Raw genomic sequence first — 26,105 nt, forward strand, 5'->3', positions numbered from 1 at the left:
TGCCTCTGCTATTGTCCTGTCAATCATCTCGCTCGCGCCTATGATCACAGTTACAGTAAAATGAAATTCACCATCATCGGTTCCCATCCTCAGCCGATCTGCATGACAGTTTTTGCAATGACCATCAATACTAGATAAATGGGCAAGTAAAAAGGCACGCCATGTCACAATTTAGTAGGAACTAAAGAGCGCTCTAGAATGTTTGGTAGCAACATTGTTACTAGTATTGGGCATCGAGAACCAGTTCCTACTTGGAATCATTATAAAAATTCTAATTATTTTCTTTCTTTTCGCCAAAATTGTTGCATACCCCTCTGGCACTGGGTAGTTGTGCCCCTGCCTAACAAGGCCATATATTACAGTCTGAGGAGATTAGATGGTAAACAAACAATCAGTTCTCAATCAATGTGTTGGATGCAGGAGAAATGCGCAGGAATGAAGATCTGAGCGACTTCGACAAGGGATGAAATTGGTATGGCAAGGCGACAGAGTCTCATTGAAATGGAAAGGCTTGTGTGTTGCTCCTGGTCAGCGGTGCTGAGAATTTACCAACAGTGTCTGAGGAGGGACAAACCAGCGACAGGGTTTTGGGCGCCCAAGGCTCATTGATGCAGGAGGGAAACGAAGGCGATCCTGTCTGGTCCAAGCCAACAGAAGGTCTACTGTGGCACAAGTCACTCAAAATTTAATGATGGTTATGGGAGGGATGTATCACAAGTCACACAGTGCATCTGCTGCGTAGCCTCAGAACAATTAGGCTGCGTTCACACTGCAGGCTGAAACGACCCAATTCCGATTTTTTTGCCCTTATGCGACCTGTATCTGATCTTTTCATGACAGTCTGAACGACACAGATCCGATCTTTTCAAATGCGACCCAGGCCACTTGGGTATGTGGTCCAAATCCGATACATATCCGATCTTTTGAAATGCGTCTTCAGTCTGAACTGCCAGGTCACATGTATCCGACCCGCACGTCGTTGATACGCGACAAACGTCATCATTGTAACTCCCGTTCCTTACTCCAGTCCAGTGGTGGCGGTAATGCACAAGAAATAGTTGCTAACTGCCAATAAAAGAAGAAGTACGCACCTGTTGCTAGCCAATCAACTCCAACGCGTTTCTGCACTGTTATGGGCCGCCGCAGACGTGTCTCTTCCCGTGACAAAGTTAGTTGAAGGCGCTCGCAAACATAATTGAAGGTGGATCTGGTCATTCTGAAGTTGCTGACGAATTCGGTATCAGTAAAGCCACTCACATCAGTATCCCACCACTCCTGGCTGCGACTCCGCACACACATGTTTCTCTGTACCGACGTTGCTACCACTGCTCCACAAAACGCCATGGCCAAAAACCTTGCTCTCCTCCTCTTTTTTAATTTTCTTCTTAACATGAGAAGGTTGTAATGGTGCTGGCTCCGTTGCGAAAATAACTTTAATAAAGCTAAACGAACTCCAATGCTGACACCCATATTTGGCTACTTCCGTAAACAACAAGTGACGTCGTTGACCGTTGAGTACTCTTCTGCGCATGCGGGTCACTTCTGGGTCATTTCACGTTCACACAGGAGATCACAAAAGGTCGCATTTAATTGGAAATGTGAACGGCCTTGCAAAAAAAAAAAATCGCATTTTTTCAAAAAAATCGGAATTGAGCATTAAGCCCTGCAGTGTGAACACAGCCTTGGAGTGCCTATGATGACCTCTGTCCACCGTCCAAAGCTCCTACAATGGGCACACAAGTGTCAGAACTGGAAGAAGGTCGTGTGGCCCAGTGAGTCCAGTTTTCCTTTACATCAAGTGGACGGTGTTGGGGTAACAGCTTAGGACCCAGGACCAGTAGTGAAAAAGGAAGACCAAGAGTCAGGAATGCAATTAGAAGAATAGTTTGCAGTTTCATCAGCAGAAGCCAGCTTCAAGTCTCACAAGGAGTTCGTAGGCCGCGCTCCCTCTACCGCCTCTGCCTATCATACGTACAATTTCTGAACAGTTATACCGTTTTCAAGGTTTAACCATATCATTACTGCCATGTGGATTATTCCGATTGGCTCAGAATTTCCACACATTGTCAGTTAATCAGATTCACGTGTCCATATATCACTTGTAGACGCTGGCAGGCGTCAGCTTGCCCAGAACAACAAGTCCACCCGTATCTTAGGATGCCCGTAGTCCATCTCCAATACTGATCTGTAACACAGAATACTGCGCACATACACAGATAAACAGTCTCTCCAAGGTTGGAGTTGGTTGAGCTCTGGTCCAAACCAGAGAAAGTTTTCCAAAACATACTGATAACATGTGCTTTTCTCTCAGTGAGAGAGACAGACAATAGTACAGACCATATTCATCTTGATTCTTTAGGGTTTCAGTAAGAGGAAATATAAAATTAAGTGAAAGACAAATCCATATTTAATCTCTGGAAGCCGGGCTAAATGAGCAATCCCTGTTACTGCATTCCTGTCGAGTTAGAGGTGTGTGTGATGCCTCCAAAATCCAAACACACGACAACATGTTCAGAAATCAAGTGTTTTTGCAAAACATCACACACCACCAGGACACACACCATTCAGAGACCAAATACAAACTTTAGAAAATATAAAGGAAGAAAATATCATGGGTCCTATTGATTAATCAAAATCATAACTGAAAAGAATCATTAAAATCATAATAATAAATATAGGAGGATGAATATTGATTAAGGCCTCCAAATTCCCCAGATCTCAATCCCGTTGAGCATCTGTGGGATGTGCTGGACCAACAGGTTCAATCCACCTCCACCTCACAACCTAAAAGGACTTGAGGGATCTGCTGCTAATGTCTTGGTGCCAGATGCCACAGCACACCTTTTAAGGGGCTTGTAGAGGGCATGCCTTGGGGAGTCAGTGCTGTTTTGGCACACGTGGAGGACCAACAGCATATTAGTTGGTCATAATGTTTTGGCTCATCTATGTATGGATGGATGGATTGATTGATTGATTTATGTTTATTCCCAGAAATGTACTTTAGTGGCCATTTTTTACTCTCACTCTCTTGACCCTTAGACATTCAACAGGCTGGTTTTTGCTCCTGTACCTTTAAGACTTTTCTTTTAGAGTGTCTTCGTGTAACTCCATCTTGAGCTTTGATTATTCGCATGAATAAAGTGTGTGTGATGTTATTTGTTTCATGCGATACCTGTGTTGGTGAGGTGGGCTCCAGACGGTAGTAACCAAAAGGTCTGTTCACACTTCTCTTTTCAAAATAGGCAACATCACATCCCTGTAATGAAATCAGAATGAAGATCCGCTCTAGCAATTGTGGTAATCTTAAAAAAAGAAGATGAGTCTGAGTGGTTTGATTCTGTCACCTGTTCGTTGTAGTCGTTAGCGTCGATGTCGTCGCTGTTGGAGTGTCCTCCAGGGCTCTGCACATCTATCCCGTGGCTTTCCAGGATTGTGGCTTCTTGGAAAAAAGACCCTGTCATGAAACATCTGAAACTCTTTAAAAACCACTACCACAACAATCGAACATTAGCAAACCATTCACTGCCAATAAACAAACCAGTAAACTCCTGACTCATCTGACCAAGTTTCTTCATTAAGATTCATTTCAAATATCTTTGACTACATATAAATCAGGGTTATTATAGTAAACTAAAACCATCAAAACACGTGAAACTAAATGTACTAAAATAACAAACTGAAATAAAAAGAACTATATCAACATAAAAAAACAAGATAAAAATGACAAAATCACTACAAAATTATATATTTATTTTATTAATGTATTATTATAACTTTAAAATTTAAATAAAATTGAAAAATTCTAATAACTAGAGCTGCACGATGCGGGATAAATTGAGAATCACGATTTAAAAAAAAAATTTAAATGGAGATTGTGATTCTCCCACGATTCTGAAGGGGGGAAAAAAGACAACTAAAGAAAATGACATGTAAACTAGAGGTTCTCATTGCTTTAGTCTATTTAAAGGAGATATTAATTTGAACAAATTAATTTGATTGGAGTCGATGTCTCATTCATCAAGATAAATCAGCGTTTGTGAATGTTTGTAACAAAGCAGAGAGAGCAACCATTGACTACCATAGTATTTTTTTCCCTACTATGGTAGTCAATAGTTGCTTTATCTGCTTTATTACAAACATTCTTCTAAATATCTTCTTTTGTGTTCAGCAGAACAAAGAAACTCATACAGGTTTGAAACAACTTGAGGGTGAGTAAATAATGACAATTTTAATTTTTGGGTGAACTATCCCTTTAACACAGCAGCACGCGTTGATTGACAGGCGCTTCAAAGAGTGAGATCGCATTCAGTAAGTGAGAGATGCATTAAAAACGAGTGTTTGTTTTTGCTTTGTAAGAGTTTCTGCATCGCATAAGTTCTCTTCAGTAGATCCCGAGTCTTCGAAACAAACGCGATTCATCCACACTGTGAGTGTAACCGCTCTTTACAGCCCATTAACCGATCAAACGGCTCATAAAACGCTGCAAAATAAGTCTCAAAAGTTATCAAAGGTGCAATATTCGTATATATTTTCTATGCGGAGAACACGCGAATGGCTGTGCATTTATTTGTGCGGTGATAGCGGTCACAGGATATGTACTTTATGTATTTGTGTTATTTACAGTGAGCTTATAAAACATGAGCATGTTGTGTTACGTAATGATACTTTTTTTGGGAAGCTTTGATGCTTTTACTGAGAGTGAAATAAAACTCCACTCCGCAGCTTAACCACGCCCACTTTTATAGCATTTTATAGCACCACAAAACTGTGGTGAGAACTGACAGCTGCTGAAACAGGGGTGAAAACACGCTGGTCACACTCCGCTGACACTTGCGATGTGAAACGGGCATAAAAATAAAAAAAAGCAGAATCGTGCTCCTTTAGGAATAAGAGCCGAGAGGTGTTTGAATTGAGATCGCGATCTTTTAACGATTAATCGTGCAGCTCTACTGATAACTCAATTACACTAATATACCACTAACATAAATCAACTAAAACATGTTACCAATATTGGCCCTCCTCTTGATCTCTTTGCGTCGATTGGCAAACCAGTTGTAGACTTTTAAGGATGTGACCCTTTCCAAGTCAGACAACTTCTTTCCTAGGCAGGAAATCAAGACCGAAAGGTCAGATATGATTGCGAGAATAAAAATGTAATGGTTAATTTGGAGTGCAACAGATGACAAAACACAGCTGTGCAGATTCAGACACACCAGCGTTTCTACCTGGTTTCTGAATAACTGCATTGCAGGCGTTGGCGATCTCCTCTCGTTTGGCTTCATCTGGATATTGATTATCACTGAAATAACTGAGGAGAGAACAACATGATTAATTCAAACTGATAGCTCTGCTTTCTACACTATAAGCAGCCTACAGTTAGACCGGCATGATTTGAGCCTTTTATAATACTGTTGTTGTCAGATTTTATTCCTAATTTGAATGTTATTGAGACCTAACACTGACAAAGAGCTTGTTTTCTTTCCCTCTCTCTCTCTCTCTTTCTGTCTTACCTCTCCATCACAGCGAGACATTCCTTCCTCCAGGTGAATCGACTGCCTCTGCGCAGACGGAAGCTTCCAGGGGCGGAGCTTATGGGGGGCGGTGTCTGACGCCACTCCATCTCATCCAGAGATACAGGGGTGGGTCGCATATTTAGTGTGGCACCTGAAAATATATACGCTACCATTCAAAAGTTTGTTGGCGGTAAGGTTTTTAAATATTTTTTTGTGGGCGGTAAGGTTTTTAAATGGCTTTCTGCTCACCAGGGCTGCATTTATTTGATCAAAAATACAATCTATATTATATATTTTAAAATGTAATTTATTCTGATGGCAAAGCTGAATTTTCAGCATCATTACTCCAGTCTTCAGTGTCACATGATCCTTCAGAAATCATTCTAATATGAGGATTTAAAGGCACAATATGCAAGTTTTTTTGGATGTACATATCCAAAAACAAATAGAATAATGTTATATATTTTTTTGACTTGTGTACTTGCATCCCAAATGTTTCCAAGAATGTTTTACTCCAGAGAAATAAAAAAAATTTGTTCGTGCATCGCCTGTCAATGACATCATACACGCGTTACACTCGATTTCCGGTTTTATTTAGTAGAAACCGTGGAAAGTGTTTTATGTTTTACGTGTTTTACGTGTAATATGTGTTTTATAAGACAGGTGAGCAACTGTTTGGGGACATTCATTGACAGAAAACTAATAATTGTTCTACAGCTCAACACAGTTGGTCTTATTGTTTAAATCTTGTGTTCTTGATTTACTGCGTGTACCATGTTTTACTGCCTAATATCGCTCTAGCTCACTGCAGTGTGAACAAGTCTCATAGTAGCCACCGAGCGAACGCACCGAGAAGCATTATAACATAACTTTAATACACTCAAATAATGTATCTAATATGATAAACAGCGCTACTTACGCAAGGCCGGAAGCAGCAGAAGCGCTCGTCTGTGGCAGAATAAAAGCTCCAAAATCAAGGCGTCATCAAGATACACCTTTGTTTTGAATAAGTTCTAGCGATGAAAAATTGCATATTGTGACTTTAATTAATTTTTTCATGATTCTGTGATGAATTGAAAGTTCAAAAGAACAGCATTTATTCAAAATCGAAATCTTTTGTAAGATTTACATAATCTTTGCGGTCACTTTTGATCAATTTAATGCGTCCTTGCTGAATAAAAGTATTAACATCTAGCAACCAAAAAAAAATTTCTCAAACTTTTGAACGGTAGTGTACATAAACAGTTCGGCCAGTACGTGGATTCAACCTTATCTTTATAGATCTACTGACCTACGGTGAATTCAAAACAAGTGAAGTTTGTTAACCTGGCGTGGTCTTCTCAAGCTGGTACCAGCGGTAGAAAGCTCGTTTCTTCTGTTCGCTGAGATCTGAGCCCTGCTGGAGGAGCCAGTGAGAGATTCTGCTCTGACTGATGCCTGAGAAAATAAATCAATGACAAATTAATGCAGTGGTCGATGAAAGAATGCTCAGAATAATGACAAAATGACAGCCAAACATTCATAATTCTGTTTAGTAATTATGATTAAATCTACTGCACATAACGGTTCTGTCCTTGGTGAAAGCAAAATGCTGTCAAGACACACAACCTGGTTAGGACACAGTTAGCCCCAGACGCCACGCCCACGGGCCGCCCGCTTATACATATGGCACGCCTAAATGGAAACCCTTTTGAAGTCGGCATCTGATTGGTTGAATTCTACAGAACGTCTGGATGTGTGTCGCGTTCTTTAACGGTCCGCCTGGAAACCAAAGATGCCGTGACCCAGACCCCCTCGTGGAAGAAGAACGCTGTCGTGTTTACAACTGTGACAATGAGCGCTTATCAGGATCAACTAGATTTTCAAAATAATGTACAGTTCACGGCACAGACTCTTTAAAATATGTCCAAGAGTTTTACACACTGGTCTGTTATTGTAGGGACATCGCCATTAACATTTTCACGCCCCTAAACATGACATGGAACAAAACAAACTGTGATTGGTTGCTTTACATGTCAGTCTTTGGCCAATAAAACTGCGATGGAGTCCAGACCGTCTGCTGTCCTTCTGAAGGTCTGGGACTAACACTGCGTCTGAAATCAAATATGTCCCTACTATATAGTAGGGGTGTCGTAATTAAAGGTCCCGTTCTTCGTGTTTTTTTGAAGCTTTGATTGTGTTTACAGTGTGCAATATAACATGTGTTCATGTTTCGCGTGTAAAAAAACACAGTATTTTTCACACAATTTACTTATCTGTATACCGCTGTTCTCACCGTCCTAAAAACGGCTGGTGATTTCCTTGTGCTATGAAGTCCCTCCTTCAGAAATACGTAACGAGTTCTGATTGTGCAAGCGGTTCCTGTGCTGTGATTCGACCACAGCTTAGCGCACGTGAAAGCGGTTCCTGTGTTGTGATTCGACAGCAGCTTAGCGCACGTGAAAGCGGTTCCTGTGTTGTGATTCGACAGCAGCTTAGCGCACGTGAAAGCGGTTCCTGTGTTGTGATTCGACAGCAGCTTAGCGCACGTTGGAAAGGTCACGCCTCTTAACGGAGAGATGTATGCGTTCAATAATCTCTACAGCGTCCCTGGGAAAGCCAAACAAAGGTGATTTGACTCCTGGATGAAAATAACAGCGTCTCGATGACATGGCGATAAACACACTCAACGCAACAGTTCCTTTTCTCCACGCGACCGTCCGCTTCTCCACGTGGGACAGCAACAAGACCGCGCCCCCTTTTTCGCGTTTCTTTGTGGGCGGAGGTTAGTCTGTTCTACTGCTCTACTGACGTAATTAAAGAAGGAAGTACCAGGATGTAGTCCAAGCCAGCCGTTCGCTGTAGGCTTTGAAAGGGAACTTCTGTTAAATAAAATATCTCGCTTGGCATTGAACTTTGAGCTTTATAATTTTACAGGTATTATTTATGCTCTAACAGCAACATTACACACTAACTAAAGTTTGAACAATGGAATCACGAAGAAGGGGACCTTTAATAGTTTCTTCCATGCATCGCGATGCAGACGAGGACGATTCGGTATTGGTTCAGTAATAGACCATAACCAATTCTAATGTACTGATTCTTTTCTGCTGCCATTTGTCACAAACGTGCGTTGTCGCGGTAGCATACAATGGCAGAGGGATGCAAGAAGCGAGTAAGAGTATTTAAAATGCTCCAACTACTTTAAAAGACGACATCTGGGCACATTTCGGCTTTTATGAACAACCGGGTAAGCACGACCTGGAAGAACACACGCTGTGTAAATCAAAGCTATCTGATTTATCAAAACGATTTCATTTACATTTGGTCACATAAATGCATCCCCACAACGGATATAAATCCAATCTTCAATTCCCGCACTATATGCAGATTTATTGGAGTTCACATCACCGAAAACAACAGATATGAGCTGAATTTTATTGATAATCATTGAGCCTTTGATTTTGAAATTAGTAATCAAAGACCGCAATACGAGAGCGCGCGGCAACAGCACTGGTCAGATCATTCAGTTTCTTTACTTTTAATGAATATGATTGTATGTTGAGCACCTGCAACTTTACTTTCGATAGTTTGTGGTTTGCTTGATGAAGAGATACGCAGCGGCTTATCTGCGACGATGCGTGCTTCAGTAGTGCTATAACATGTCATATAGCCCATAACACAGCCACACGTTAATTTTTTTTTAGCATTGTTGCGGGGAGTAAAATTTACAAATGTGGTTTCAACAACCAGATGCATTTAGACTTTAGTTTTGACTGTATTGAGAGCAGACAACCTCCTGAAGTGGCTTTTGGCATTTTCTATTTGTTCTAAACGCTCCTGTTGTCTTCTGTGCCCAGACTTGAGTTTTGTTTGATACATTCAAGAAGACAGTTTTCTTTGAGCAGGTAAAATTAAAGGTTCAGTTCATATAACGGACTGACAAAATTGTATGAGGATACAGTGCACCGCCAATGCATCGTGATATCGAATTGAACCGAATCGATGGCATGATAATCGTAATTGAACCGAACCGTGAGACCAGTGTAGGTTCACACCCCTACTATATAGTAGGCGAAAAACAGTACACCAACAGAGTAGTGTGTCCGAATACATAGTATTCGAAAGACAGTCTGTGAAAAGTCCCTGGATGACCTACTACTTCCATGTGCACACGAATACTTTACTATCCCATGAGACCATGGAGAGGATTTATGAATGGAAGTAAGGGACGCTAGCCTGGCGTGGCCATACTCAATTCTAGTCAGAATTTGAGTCTGGTACCGCTCCATTGAGCTTTGATTATGGGGCGTGTTTCAACCGAGCCAGGAAAGACCTCAATTGGATAGACCCACAACCAATCAGAGCAACGGAGCGACGCGTAACATTAGTTGTCAAATGTCAACAGAACTCAACTGCACTGTGTTGCCAAGTCCGTGTTTTTCTCCATGTCCGCGGGTTGAAGCGACCCCAATTATGTGATTATATAAACCCAGGAATGCGAATTTTAGCAGGCAACCTTGCCAAAATAACATATTTTGCCAACCAAACGTTTTGAGTAGCAATTGTGCGCGACATTGCAAAAACACTTGGAAACCCTGTCTGCACGCACGCTGGATTAAGTAACGTTACAAGAAAAACATGAGTGTAAACGATCTTTGGCAGTAATAAAATAATTTAAGGATACACAGAGTACTTACCAACACGATCATCGTTTCTGAGAGAAATAGTGAAGGTGAACGCATATACGAACAAGTTCTCCGTTTAGGATAAGAGCAAATTCAACCCAAGAGCCTTCGATGACGTGGATGATTACGTTACTGTTGATCATCTGTCCATCATCGTCTAAAGCCCGCCCTGACAATTTCATTGGTCCGAACAGTTTCTGTTCGGGCATAATTCCTCCTCTATGGAGCGAGTCCAGACCGAATTGCCCGAGCAAAACATTTTGTGGGCGGGGCTAAATTCGGCTGGCATCCAGGCTAAAGGGACGCAGCTGACTTTGGTAACTCATATGATGACAACATGGCGGATGTAGTATGTCCTGTGTACATTCATACCACACACATACATACTTTTTTAATGAAGTACGTACAGACGCAGCTTAAGACACAGTGATTTAAGGAATATTCCAGTTTCAAAACATCATCTGTGCCACGCTGTTGATTACCACAGACTAGGGATGTCACAAGTACCGGTACTTTGGGACCAAGTCGGTACTGAAATTATAAAAATGTGACGATACCAGCATTTCTGTAGTAGCTGCGTTCAGTGGCTTCTGTGTTTATCTAAGCGCAGGGCTCCAGACTTTAGCTGAATATATACTAGCATCTGTGAATATTAAACTGCAAAATACTATTTAAATATACCTCCATGTTCTGCGTCTCTGTAATGACGGGGCGCAGAGGCATGTGACACTCACTCGCTGTCTTTGTAGTCTCTGCCATGTGTCACTATATGAGGACACGAACGCATAAAACATCCCTTCATGAGAATTTACCGTTTCATTTGAGAAAACTGTCATAAAATGAACACAGACACTCAAAGGGTCAAAATAAAAATTCGGTTTAAAAAATTTCAATTGACAGAATATATCAGGCTACTGTTGTAGCCTGCAGTAGATTTAGCTATATGTAGGCCTAATAATAATACGTCTCTACTACTAATAATAATTATGCCTAGATGGTTGATTATTTTTCGCTTGATCTTTTTTTATAAACAATGTTTACTTTTAAACAGCATACAGCCTTTAAATGTTTGTATAATTTACTTATAAAGATTATCATCATAAATAATAAACTTAATACATTGATTATATTTTTTAAAAAGTTAAATAAATAAAAAAACATTGAGCTGTGGTACCGAAATTGGTACCGAGTACCGTACAATTTTTATGATATTGGTACCAACTACTGGAATTTTGCTAGTTTTCAAGCCCTAAGCTCCGCTCCGCGTTGTGCCTTAACTGTTCTACATTTACTGTAAACCACGGCTTCACAGGGCTTATTGCTTTTATAAAACAGTTATACCGTACAAGTATTTATTTAAGCAGTGGCGCAATAATGCTGATGTAATGAGGTCACTGCAGTGGTGTTTTAAAATGAGGAGGCAAAGTCCTTACATTTTTTATATATATCAATGTAAATGTATGTCCCCGTTACACTTCATTTTCCTGGTTAAATATTACATAAAAAAGAGACACCAAATACAATTCTATTTTGTATATTTACACCATTTATAAGTTTTTTAATTTATTCCAAAATAATAACTAAAAGCAGTTACAATTTAACCATATATATATTCTTTGTGAACTAATATTCAGCTTTTTTTTTTTGTAATAGTCAACTTATTTTCAGCTTGTACTGGTCACAGACACGAAGATATCCCCAAGATAATTGCTCACTAAAAAGACCATCCCAATGTTTTTGTCTTGTGGCTGTTCTTTTGAAACTGTGTATTTGAATTAGTTAATTCCAGTGCAATGTCTGGCCCCATAGACTTGTATTGTAAGTGCATTACTGTAATTGTTTTTACAAATTGGGGTGATGACAGACTGACCTGTGACCTGAGCCACCACGGCTTGAGAGATGCGTCTGTTGCCCAGAAAGGCTTTGATTTCCTCCTTCACCAGGGTGCTGTCCCGCCTGCACACATCACAGGACGCAAATATGTGAAGATTCAGTTATCAAACTCATCGCAGAGCAAATTGACTTTACACCTGGCAAACACAATCACTATTTGATGGCGCTAAATTCAGGTCAGGTTCAGAGTGAATTTGAATTGGTCCTTTGACCCGCACCAGAGTTATTTTAGTATCACTGAGATTACTATTATAGTTCAGTTTATAGTATAGCCCTTATGCGCCAGAGAAATAAGTGCACAGCCATCTTTAGAATTGTGTTTTTGCAGTATCTCTGTATATTTCTATGGCATCGCTGTCGCAGAGTAATTCGCTGGTGAAGTGGATTTACTTATTGTAGAGTTAACGAAAGCTTTGTAATATTTGAAGTGGATGTCATAAAGTCAGTAGACCAGGAATATTTCAAAAGGAGCAGTTCATTTTTCAATCTGTCAGATCTTGTATCTTCATGCTGTGGAAATACAAACTGGAAGACAGAACACAACGACCGCAGTGTTGAAAAGGGGCGGGGCTACATAAGCTTTATAGTTGAGAAACGTTGCTTTGACAAATAAAAATAAAATAAAATGGGTTTTTCTTTGGTTCATTCATCTCAGGGCTCCAGAATGCAACTAAAATGTTTGCAAATGTATGTAAAAATAAATAAATGCATGCATGCATTCCTACATTCATACAATTATTATATTTATTATTTTAAAAATTGCAACTTTTTAATATTTATGTAATATTTAAAATCCATATACTAGGTCAAAACAAATAATACTGTAGTACATACTGTATATTCCCTATTGTTAAAAAAGCAACAATTTTATTTTTATTTTTAATATTTGTTTTATTAATATAAAAAAAATCTATATAGTCTACATTTTGGTTACACTTTATTTTAAGGTGATGTAGTTACAATGTAATTACTCAAAAACGTACTGAGTAATAATGAACTATATGTACTTACTAAAGAGTTACAGTTGGTTTATGGTTAGTTACTTGTAATTATGCATAATTTACTGTAATTACTAGACTAAGTAAATGTAGTAATGTGTAACTACGTCACCTTAAAATAGTGTTACCCAAGTTATTAATGTAACGTTTTTCAGTAATTTTAGTAAATCAAGTTAAACTAAATGAAAATGTTGCTTTGACTTTAGTTCAGTTAACGTTCATTTTATTATAAGTATGAAAATATATTTTTATGGTTTAAGTTAGGGATCGACCGATATGGATTTTTTTAGTGCCGATACCGATTTTTTTTCATCAGCCTAATGCTGCGTTCACACCAAACGCGAATTGAGCGTCAAAATCGCGTCTACCGCGTCTAGTTTCACGCGCGTACATTTTGAATGCATTCGCGCGTCAGCAGAGAATTGGACGCGCGTAGAAATCGAGCGCTGGAAGCGAAATTGACGCGCGTTCAAGGCACTCCAGGAGAAATATGTCATAAAACACCACTCTGCCTCTTTTCATTTTCATTAAACATATATATTAAGCATTAATAGCCACACAAATGTGGTCCAGGCAACTCCTACATCATCCTCAGTACATTTATATTTAAATATCCTTAAAACATAAAGTTATTAAACTTCTCTTTGCCCTCAGTCAAAACGATTTGGCAGACAACAAATTATAGATTCATGAGAGCAAAGCTCGGCCGTTAGATCTACACAAAACGAACCACTACAGGACATCAGAGCCAGCGGCAGACGGCAGAAGGACTGGCCGAGGAAAGGCTGCCTTCGCCGGGGTTATGAGCAGTGATTGCCCGGTGATCGCCTGGATCTCACAACTCCAAAAACACAAGATTATTTTTTTAAAATAGGCGCTCTCTTTATAAATAAACCACAGATTTGAGCTTTAAACAACTGAATTCCCACCTGAAAACGTCTTAAAACTACATTTTGTGACACAATAGTACTGTTTTTAATTTATGCAGGGTTTCTCATACACGTCACTTTACCACGTGACAGCAGCAAGCAGGCTCCTGATTGGTTAACGCGGCGCGAATTGACGCCAAAGTTCAAATTTTTCAACTCGGGCGTCAGACGCGAATTCGCTTCAAACGCGTGAATGCACAAAAGCACCATTCGCGTGTAACGCGCGTATCGCGCAAGACGCTCGAACTGGACGCGCGAATGAAGCGGATTCGCGTCCTTCGCGCCGCGCGTAACGCGCCTTCCGCGCCGCGGGACCTCCAGACGCGCGTCAACGCGCCTTTCCATTGACTTAACATTGAAATCACTCGCGCCTGACGCTCAATTCGCGTTTGGTGTGAACGCAGCATTAGCCGATAACCGATATGGGCTGCCGTTTTTCTTGAGCCGATATTTGGAGCCCATACTGCTTTTGCTCCCTCAATTTACAACATAAAAATGACACAATGATCATGATGATAACAATTTAAAATTTACAATTTAAAAAAGGAAAATTTTTTGAACTAAAAAAAAACAATATTTAAAAATAGGTGAGGTAGAACAAGAAAAAAAAAAGAGTTCAGTGGTGAAAATAAATTCTGAAAATAAATATTTAAGCATAAATAAAATAATTACACTATTGCACAGTATCAACAAGCAAGCAGCATAATAAAGTGCAAACTGACTGTACTATACTTAATTTTAAAACTGTTTACAACCTAGTCATTTAATGGTTACACTCTAAAAAATGCTGGGTTAAAAATAACCCAAGTTGGGTTGAATCTGGACCAACCCAGCAATTGGGTTATTTTGACCCAGCGGTTTGGTTAAATGTTTGCTTAAAACAACCCAATTGATGGGTTAGTCCATTTTCAACCCAACTTGGGTTATTTTTAACCCAGCCTTTTTTAGAGTGTGGGTGCACTTAACTTAATCTCTTGTAGAGCAACACCAGCAGCAATTCAGGAAAAAATCTCCCAATGCTCCACGTGAAACTTCAGTCTTTCGACCTTTTACCATCGTGTCAATTCTCAATTGATTTTGATTAATATGCGCGAGGGAGAGCAAGACAGGTTGAAGACGGCGAGAGCTGCCTGCGGACGCCTGTCTGTAAATAATGCAGGGAAAAAAATATCGGCGAACGCAGCAGCCTTGTATCGGCCGATACACTTAAAAATCGCAAATATCGGCCCGATATATCGGCCGGCCTAAAACTAGTTTAAAACCCCTTACCTGTCACCCCCCTTTTTGAGAATACACTAATCCACTATCCAAACTTAAAGGGCTGTAATTCAAGAATGCTTTGGAATATAGACCTAAGTTTGGTCTTGTTTTAAAGCAGACACTCGGCAGATTATTGCTGAAGTGAACACAATTCAAAATATGAAAGTATGAAAAAGTTATGGAAATTTAAATTTACTGTAAATAAAAAATACCGTACTAAATATTTTTATTTTATATAAAATATATATTTTACAAAAATGTTTTAATCTAAAATTACTATAAAATCAAAGCCATATGTCTAACCAAGTTGTGTTCCAAATTTGAAGTTGATATCACAAAAATTGAAGTTCCCATGAGATTTTGTTTAGGCGCTGTACCACAAATAGCCACCGGGTGTCACACATATTCCATTGATTGTTTTTTTGATGCATTTTTCTGTAAATTTCTGTCCAAATATCCCTTCCATCACAAAATGGTCACCAAATATGGAACCCAGAGACTCAGACCTTTCCGACGATATGTGTTTTGTCAAGATTAGAAAAGATTTTTATTATAAAGTAGTTAAAATAAATGTTGTAATATAAAACATGATGACGCCCACTAGGGGAGGAGCACGCTAGAAGAATTTAAAGTCCCGTTTCCATGGTAACGCAATGTCCAATTTCAAAACGGTTTTCACAGGATGAATTTTGAGTTCGTAAGCTTTCAAATGATACCTAATTTATGATAATTACTCAAATATATGATACAAAAAAAAGCAGATCAAAAAAAGAGTGCCAGGTGTCCCGCCAGCGGGACGGTGACAGGGAAGAGGTTAAGTGAACTAAAATAACCCTGACCCACACTGACCTCATGAGCTCCTCCACCTTGTCGTCTATATCCAGGTCCTCCTCTGAACCCTCCAGCGCGTACGACCTCATTGCAGCCGCACTGTTTACCGGGCAACGGTTCGGAGATAGTTTCCCATTGGGTGTGGCCGCCAAAGCATCCCGCCCATTCTGCACCATGGCGACCAAAGAGACCGGCGAGGGCAAGACCACGGGCGGGGACGTGGCGTAACTGTTGTTGAGCGATGGCGATAAGTTCCCGTGGAACTGCGTCTGCGTCGCTGTGGAGGTGGTGGAGGAAGTTGCCATAATGGCGCTGCTAGTGTTATTTGAGGTGGGTGTAGTGCTGGAGGTGGTGCTGTTGGTGGCGTTGGAGTCTGATGGGCCGCGCCGGCCGAATTTGTCCCCGTGCTCGCGGTCGAGTCGCTCCAGGGTGTCCAGGGCGTGCACGATCTCCGGTTTGGTCATACCTGTACGCCGCAGTCTCTGGAGCAGGTCGATCTGTTCGATGGTGAAGCGTGGCTCATCTGTGTAGTGAGACATTCTGATGGGACACAGAAGCAAACATTATTGCCCAATACACATCAATCACATGTGCATCAATGACCATTATAGGAGAAGAAACTAACAGAAGCTACATTCAGAATTGTGAGTCTGTGTAGTGGTTAGGGTTGGGTACCGTTGACATTTTACTGGTACCTGAAATTTGGTACTTTAGGGATGTTTAGCTTAATAACTGTGACCCACTTTATATTAGGTAGCCTTAACTACTATGTACCAACATTTTAATTAATCATTTGATACAATGCACTTATTGTGTACATACATGTTTTTACATTGTACTTACATTTTAAAAAATACCTGCATGTAATTACGTCTGTAATTAATTTCTGTAGTTACATTTGTAATTACACAGTTGACCCTTCCCTTACACCTAACCCTACCCTTAAACTTACCCAAACCACCACACCTGTCCCTAACTCTACCCGTATCCCGCCTCAATATCAGCAAAGGTGTTTTGCAATACAATTTGAACACAGTAAGTACATTGTACTTATTTTTTGATGTAAGTACATAGTAGTTAAGGCCACCTAATATAAAGTGGGGCACTGTGACCCACTTTATATTAGGTGGCCTTAACTACTATGTACTAACATTTTAATTACCCATTTGGTACAAAGCACTTATTGTGTACATACATGTCTTTACATTGTACTTACATTTTTAAATATACCTGCATGTAATTACATCTGTAATTAATTTCTGTAGTTACATTTGTAATTAAACTGCTGACACTTCCCTTACACCTAACCCTACCCTTAAACTTACCCATACCACCACACCTGTCGCTAACCCTACCCGTATCCCGCCTCAATATCAGTAAAATGTTTTGCAATACAATATGAACACAATAAGTACATTGTACTTATTCTTTTATGTAAGTACATAGTAGTTAAGGCCACCTAATATAAGTGTTATTGACATTATGCCAAAGATGCCTTGGTCTCTGTCTGCCATTGTCTGTGATGTTTGTATACTGTAATATGTACCAGTAAATAGTAGGCTACTAGCTACTTAATTTAATTCATAAAAACAACCAATTTAATTTTTCTTTTCTTTTTTTTTCATTTCTATGAAAAGATTTCACAACAAATTATGGGTTGTGTATTTTCTGGTAATCAAATTAAGACATAATATTAATTTAATTTATCTTTTAATTTATTTAATTTTAATTTAATTAAACAAACTTTGAACTTTATACTGTTCAAATTAAATCATGGAAGAAAAATTGTGATTTATTACTTAAATAAAGTTTTGATAATTTATTATTACATTACTGTTAGTATTATTATTACATTGAGACGTTTCTAAATTCTACTGTACAACAGTGATGTATTTGTCAAGGTAAACCAAACTTTTATTTTGACGGGTTGCCGTGAAGACCTTTGAGTCTCTGTGTGTTTATACGATAGTTTTTCTCAAATAAAACGGTAAAATGCTCATGAAGTGACTCTTAGAGTGACTCTGGAGAAAGTTCATCCATTCATGTTCTCGTATGAGATGGCAATGCACAATGTGTGTGTATGGAAAATTAAACCGCGCATCTGTGCCATTTGTTGAAAGAAACATGCAGGATTCGTCTTTAAATAGTCTTTTTGCGGTTTAATATTCACAGACACTAGTCTATATCACCAGATGTGTTCTCAGGTACCACAATTTGGCACCGATTGATTTAATGTGAATCGCTACTCTGTAGTACAGACGAAATTTGGTCTGTGCCCTTAAAAGTACAGAGTTCGGTACCGAACCATAGTAGTAGATACTGCATGCTCCCTATTGTTAAACAAATATTTTGCAACATTGTTGACACATTACCTCAAAATGTTAAGTGAGTGTCATCAAGTTAGCATCCATGTTAAAAGATGTATTAAATTGCCATTAAAAACCTATATTGGTCATCCAGTAGTTAAATAAACCCTAGAAGTAAAAACAATGACCAATCCATATTGGTCAACCACTAGTAAAACAAACAAATAGAAAATACGATGCATTAAAAAAAGAGTGCAACAGAGGTTATTACAAATAAAAATTAAAAACAGCGCATTGAGCCGGCAGAGTGTGAGGGTCGTAATCTTACGCCTGCTATCGAGTCTGGGATGCGGGTCTGTCACTCTTCTTGGTGTAGAACAAAGAAAAGAAGAGAGGAGTATATTTAGCATTTAACAGACATTATCCGCATCCCAGACAGCAGATGATGAGGTGAGCGCCAGTGATCTCTGCCTCGCCTCTCGTTTCTCAGGCCTGACTCCATTAATTGATACTATAAATATATTTCCAGGTTTATGAAATCCGCACAATGTTTCCAACGCCTGCTTGATCAGTAACGGTCTCTCTGCGTAGCAGTTTATAAAGACAGCTGACATTTTACATGAGCTACTATTGTCAGAGAGAGTTTCTGGTGGGCAATGAAGAAGGAAAAGGAATATTAACAATGTTCCTGCTGAGAAAATTAAACCTAAATGGAGGTTTTAATCGCAGGTTAGAATTCGAATCCCTGATTTGTTAAAGGCACAATGTGTGCATTTTTTGGATTAAAATATCCAAAAACCACTAGAATAGTGTTATATATTTTGTTGACTTGTTTAAATTCAGAGAAATAAGCGTTACCCTCGGTTTTATTTTGTATAAACCATGGAAACACCAAAGACGCTTTAATATGTGTTTTATTAGACAGGTGAGCAACTGTTTGGATCTTTCATAGACTAATCATTGTTCTACAGCTCAACACAGTTAGTCTAATTGTTTAAATCTGATGTTCTTGATTAACCGCGTGTACAATGTTTTACCGCCTAATATCGCTCTAGCTCACTGCAGTGTGAACAAGTGTCTCATAGTAGCCACCGAGCGAACGCACAGAAGCATTATAACATAACTTTAATACACTCAAATAATGTATCTAATATGATAAACAGCGCTACTTACGCAAGGCCGGAGGAAGCGGAAGCGCTCGTCTGTGGCAGAATAAAAGCTCTGCGAAATCAAGGCGTCATCAAGAAACACCTTTGTTTTGAATAAGTGACCTCTACCGGCGAAAAATTACAAATTAAGTGGTGCAACAACAACTTGATTTAAAATAAAACCCAGATCAACAAGTCCTTGATTAGCTCTAAACTGTGCTTAATTTAATCCTTACTGGTGCAACCCACCCTTAAAGGTGCACTATGTAACTTTTCCGTCCGCTAGAGGTCGCCTATTCAAAACAAAGGCGTAGATTGATGACGGCAAGTTTGAGCGCAGAATCTTGGGGCATGTGGTCTTCACCTCACAACCGATTAAAGAACAGGACTTGTGCAGAAATCATGTTGATGGATGTGATTATTAACGTTACTGTAGTCTGAAGCAAAAAATGTCTTTTTAATGATGTTTGAGGTATTATATGTGTATGTGATTGTGTTGATCTCATTCCCATTATGAACTGCTCGTCTATCTTGAACTCTGAGGACCACAATGGAAATAAGCCTATGGCTTTTTTGTGTATTTTATCCTCGACAATTTTGTTTTTTATATGTATGAAATGGTCTTTTGGGCCTGATTGTACTTGTTTTAAAATTTAATTGTTAAATAAATCAAATCAAATCAAAAAAAGCAGAGCAGGGCCGAGTGTTGTGGAGCTGAGGAACCGCTGGAGCGATTGTTAAAGGGTTAGTTCACCCAAAAATGAAAATTCTGTCATTAATTACTTACCCTCATGTCGTTCGACACCCGTCAGACCTCTGTTCATCTTCAGAACACAAATGAAGATATTTTAGTTGAAATCTGATGGCTCTGAAAGGCCTCCATTGGCACAATGCACGGTTCACTCTCAAGACCCTCACTGATTCATAACGCTTCGAAGCTTCACGATGCCGTGTTTTGAAATCGTCATCACTATATAAGTCGTTATTTAGGGTTTTTTTGTGCACAAAAACTATTCTCGTCACTCCATAAAGTTATTTTAGAACCACTGTAGTGAGATGGACTTTGTAACGACGTCTTTAGTACCTTTTAAGGGTCTTGAGAGTGAACCGTGCATTGTGCCAATGGAGGCCTTTCAGAGCCATCAGATTTCAACTAAAATATCTTAATTTGTGTTCAGGTCTTATGGGTGTCGAACGACATGAGGGTAAGTAATTAATGACAGAATTTTCATTTTTGGGTTGAACTATCCCTTTAATAAGATGAACGCTACACACGCCTCGCGAGCAGCGGGACTTTTATCATGCCACAGTTGTCGGCGCCACTTCCACTTTTCCGCTCATGAGTGTGAGGTAACGCAGCTCTGTTGATCATATTAGACACATCTGAGTGTGTTGATGATGGGATGACGTTACTCTGTGCGTTCTCTCAGCGGCTGCTATGACACTCGTTCACACTGCAGTGAGAGTAAAGCGTTTCTGCAGAATAAAACCGGAAACTGAGGAGAACGCAGATATGATGTCATCGACAGGCGACGCCCTCGCACGTCAGGGTTGCTTGGGCAATTTTATCACAATTTACAAATAATTGGAAACATTTGGGATATTGCAAGTATGCAACTGAACAAAATATATAACACTGGCCTTGTGGTTTTTGGATATTTTTCTGAAAAATTTTTTACATAGTGCACCTTTAAGTCTCTGTTTCCTGTACCACAATTCAACATCTTTACTGAACCTTTGAACACTTAAACAAATGACTTTTAGGCACTGGATCTCTTAAATAAAACAGATGTTTTATGTTTATATGGTTTGAATCAATCCAATCCAATGACTCGCTCAAATACAGAACTGTACTATCTGAGTTAGCAGTTTTATTGACATTCGTTTTAGTTCTGAACCCTAGAAACAAAAGGTCGAGTGCATCGCAAGTTTCATTTCCTTACAGTACACCATATCCTTTCTACTGCATGTTTTCTTTCAAGAATAGTAGGAAGCACGCTATTCTGAACAAACCCACAAAATTACAAATTAATTATAATTTCAAGCGTTCCGCCATCTCATGGCAGTCGAGTTATGATGATAAAAGCAGGATTCATCTGACCTACTTAAAATTCTGTTTATCCAAGACGGCTTTCATCAGCAAGCACGAGCAATTACTGTCGCCGTTGTCAAGGAAACCATATACCACCCAATGACGGATGAGTATGGCGTTTATGTAACTCCCGATTAAAGCGTAACAATGCAAATATGGAGCGTGTTTTGTTTAATCTCCTGGTTTTATATTATGCAAATAGTTATGCATAGTCCTATTAACACCAGGCACAGCAATAGATGACTAGCCAACCTGGTTACATTTTAACCGTGTTCTTCTCACTTACTCTGAACATAAAGTGCACATTACATTTTTTCGTTGCTATTTTATCATCTGCCAGGTAACATGAGCAATAGTGATGCTTGATTACGCATCTTTATTTTATCTTTATGCTAGTTCCCGGGAAAACAAAATACGGAAAAGTTAATAACCGACTGGTGTGGTGACCCAGAGACCTTGTGGCAACTGAGTAACTCCTATAACTTAACCATCCCAGTTGCGCTGCTGGTTTGCTGTGAAATTCCTCACTGATGTGGCATTATTCCAGACCTACTATATTTACACAGGTTAACCGTTAACCTTGCACAGCTGGAGTCAAAGCACTTGCCACTAAAAAAAGGCTCGGCAAGCTCTTGTGCTGCATAATTGCTTCCACTTAGATCTCAGATGATCCTTATAAAAGTCTGTGATAGGAACGTGGCAGCCTAAAAATACATCGCTGTGAGGCTTTGACTGAGACAGAAATTGTGTGCAATGAAAGCGATACAGAACGCCGATACAGTGCCGTGCATGCGATCTGACAGCATTTAACATGCACAGGGGGTTTCACCCATACGCCCTGCTGCATTAGTGCTCATCTTAAGCGTGTAAACCCGCCGCTGGAGCATTAAAAACTGCAGGCGTTCACTGCAGGGCTCTCAGCTGCAGACCTGCAGCGCATACACACGTGCATCAGCTCATCTGACTGCATCCAGGCAAGTCAAAGGAGTTCATGAAAGCTTTAAATAATAATCCACATGAGAATACATGTGCCTTTCTTCTTCTTCTGTTCATTTAATAACTACTCGTGCAGATCATGCAACACAATACTTGTGGATTTTTGCACTATAAAACTTCCGAAATCGAACAACAAATAGTAGTGCAAGTGCAAACCGTGTGTAAATAATTATTCATGTTATGGTTTGGCTATTAACATGTAAATCTAACCTTTAAACCCTGCAATATCTAAAACATCACAAGTTAATATACACGGAAAAAGGGGGACAGGTGAATTATAACTGCTTACTTACTTGCTCATTTGTTTAGGTGTTGCAAATTACCTTTTAAACCAGGAGTTTCTATAAATTGTAGCATGCAAAAGGATGTATCCCAAGAGGAAAGTAATCTTTTCCCATGCTCCTCATATCCTCAGACACTGGAAACTCAAGTTATGAATGCAGATCAGAACAACTCCATGCAGCAAACTCATGATCAATGAGGATTATTGACATATCACGTTCATTTATATTCATTTCCATCTGTGCGTTGCATTAGAAGGGGCTTCTTCAGTCAACCGGACAAAGCCCAGACTGTGTTTAAAATATGAATATTTTCCAAATGCATGTCATATGATAGTGATAAATGCACAGATCTACGCCCCTCATCTCTATGCATGAAAAATAACTGCACATCCAGCGTTAGAAAAAGACAACTAGCGTGCACGCGAATTGTAAACACATTTAACACGCACTTATAAAATAAAACAAACGGGGTATTTCAACCTATATAAACAAAAATAAGTTTTGCATGACTCGTTTGTGTCCTGACCTCTGCAGAGACACCAAAAGGGTTTTAAATCACAGCACACGTACATCTCAATGGGGTATTCACAAGGATGATTGAATATGCAATAGTAAATATGAAGAATATACATGAATACATGAGTTCAGCACTTTCACACTGGGAAAACTGGCTAAATAACTCATTAGCTGACACTTATATTACTTTATAAGCTATCTAGACAGGTAAACAAGCTCCTCTCGATTTAAAGTACATACATGTGCCGATTCAAATTAAACCACAAAGCGCGTTTTTAACAAGATAAACAAAACGAACTAAATTATCCAGGCGGCTAGTTAGCTTAGCACGAGCCAGCACAAAACTGACTCTCCTCAGGGGTAAAAGCCCATTTCTTACCTGGAATGAGGAAAATACACAAAATATCAGCGCAGCAGATCATTTAATGCGATCTGTCAGGGGATGAAGATGATATTTTATGTGATGTTGTGAGGAAGACTCGCCCTGACTGACTGACTGACTGTCTTTGTCTGACTGACAGCAGCCGCGCTGACGTCACGACGCACGCCTCGGATAGACATGGGAAATGTAGTTCTTTAATAATCGCGAACGCGCCGCCATTTTGAATGTAGGCGGTTGACTGGTGTTTTTCTCTTGCTGCTTGTTTTTACTTTTTCAGTCAAGAACCTGGAGTGAATGTAAAGGACGCATGGTTTCCTCAAGTGAACTTTAAAAGCCTTAAAGCCCTGTTTAAAGTTCGTCTTATTAGCAAACAAGTGCTCGAGGACGTATTGATGGCATCTGTGGAGGATAAACATGATGTGGACATGATATCTTCAGGTACTCCGTCATCTAAATAAAAAAGAAAAAAGAGTTATGAGAAGTTAGAAACAATATTTAGTAACCCCAAAAGCAGGCTTTTTTTATTTTGGTTGTCAAAACGGCCAGTAGAGGGCGCTGTTCTGTACTGTTAGCTCTAAAATAGATGGCCATGGTCAACCAAATGACAATGAAATCTCTGTCCAAAGGAGCTCAGTAAGTTATCTGATGAATGAGTCTTCTGTTTCATTGCTGTACTTTAATCTACATATTGTAACTCTCTAAAATGAAATAATATGCAGGAATGCTTCAGTGCCGCCCACAGTCAAGTCTGAAGTAAACTAGCATTATTATCATGTCTTGTGTTGTAGAACCCCATAAAAGCAGCATTTATGTGTCCAAGATTGACATATTTACATCTGTGGGTGATGTTGTGCATATTCTAATGTATTACATTTGTTCTGGACTTCTCTGCCAAACACGCATGCATCACAGTTCACTTTTTTTCTTCTTCTTTGCTTTCACTTGCACAGATATAGCCAGTAATAGCATTTTTCGTTTTGTTTATTTGTTGTTTTTTTGTTTCTGAAAGATTGCTTAAAGGCACAATATGTAAGATTGTTGGATATCCAAAAGCCAGAACAAAGTTATATCTTTTGTTGACTTGTTCCATTATCCCAAATGTTTCCAAGTATGTTTAACTCCAGAGAAATAAGCTATTTTAACGCCTATCAATGATGTCATACCGACGTTACCCTCGATTTAGGGTTTATTTTGCAGAAACCATAGAAACACCAAAAACGCTTTTTTATTAGACAGGTGAGCAACTGTTTGGAGACATTCATTGACAGAAAACTAATCATTGTTCTACAGCTCAACACAGTTAGTCTTATTGTTTAAATCTTGTTTTCTTGATTTACCGCGAGTACCATGTTTTACCGCCTAATATTGATCTCTCACTGCAGTGTGAACAAGAGTCTCTAACTAGGGTTGGGTACCGTTCACATTTTAACCGGTATCTGTACCAGTACCCGAAATTCGGTATCGGTACCCAATGGTACTTTAGTGATGTTTACATTAATAACTATAAATAACATGCAAGTCATTTATAGAAGTATTATTGACATTATGCCAGAGCTGCCCTGGTCTCTGTCTGCCATTGTCTGTAATATTTACTAGTAAATAGTAGGCTATTAGGTGCTTAATTTAATTAATAAAAACAACCATATTATTTTTTTCTTTTTAATTTCATTTCTATGAAAAGATTTCCCACAAATTATGTGTTGTGTATTTTCTGGTAATCAAATGAAGACATAAGACATTAATTACATTTATCTTTTAATTGAATTAATCTTTTTTTGTCCAACAAAGTGCTGCAAATGTAAAAAAAAAAAAAAAAAAATTTTTTTAAAATGTATTACTTTAAAAATAAAGTTTTGATTATTATTATTACATTAGTGTTAGTATTATTAATTGAGACGTATCTACATTCTACTGTACAACAGTGATGTATTTGTCAAGATAAACCAGACTTTTATTTTGACGGGTTGCCGTGAAGACCTTTTGAGTGTGTTTATGATATGACGGTAGTTTTTCTCAAATTAAACGGTAAAATGCTCATAAAGTGACCCTCAGTGGCTCTGGAGATGATGTGCGTGCGTTCATGTCCTCATATGAGATGGCAGAGATGGAAACACGCGACCGTCATAGTGATAGTGAGTGCGATAATGATAATGAGTGAGTGTGTGTAGGTGTGTGTGTGTGTGTGTGTGGTAAACCGCGCTTCTACGGCATTCATTCGCACAGAGACACGCAGGATTCGTCTTTAAATAGTCTGTTTGCGGTTTAATATTCACAGACACTAGTCTATATC

The 26,105-nt window shown here is 39.1% G+C and overlaps 1 protein-coding gene across 5 annotated transcripts in view; it reads right to left on the reverse strand.

The window, feature by feature from the left end:
- hmbox1b (homeobox containing 1 b) overlaps positions 1-23,964 on the reverse strand; it is a 29,999-nt gene extending 6,035 nt beyond the window's left edge. The window contains exons 1-10 of one of the 5 annotated variants that reach the window (XM_079830919.1): positions 23,813-23,944; positions 22,957-23,051; positions 16,110-16,631; positions 12,051-12,136; positions 6,840-6,950; positions 5,511-5,664; positions 5,226-5,308; positions 5,006-5,101; positions 3,345-3,454; positions 3,173-3,256 (exon numbers count right to left, since the gene is read on the reverse strand). In XM_079830919.1, coding sequence (XP_079687045.1) covers positions 3,173-3,256; positions 3,345-3,454; positions 5,006-5,101; positions 5,226-5,308; positions 5,511-5,664; positions 6,840-6,950; positions 12,051-12,136; positions 16,110-16,630 — 1,245 coding nt within the window. In that variant the 5' untranslated portion in view covers position 16,631; positions 22,957-23,051; positions 23,813-23,944. Of the gene's footprint in view, positions 1-3,172; positions 3,257-3,344; positions 3,455-5,005; positions 5,102-5,225; positions 5,309-5,510; positions 5,665-6,839; positions 6,951-12,050; positions 12,137-16,109; positions 16,632-22,956; positions 23,052-23,812 lie in introns of all 5 variants that reach the window. The other 4 variants (XM_079830922.1, XM_079830918.1, XM_079830920.1 and 1 more) reach the window with 4 other exon arrangements.
- Between the last annotated feature and the right edge of the window lie 2,141 nt (positions 23,965-26,105).

The sequence above is a fragment of the Gobio gobio genome, assembly GCF_949357685.1.
Source record: "Gobio gobio genome assembly, chromosome: 12".
NCBI lineage: Eukaryota > Metazoa > Chordata > Actinopteri > Cypriniformes > Gobionidae > Gobio > Gobio gobio.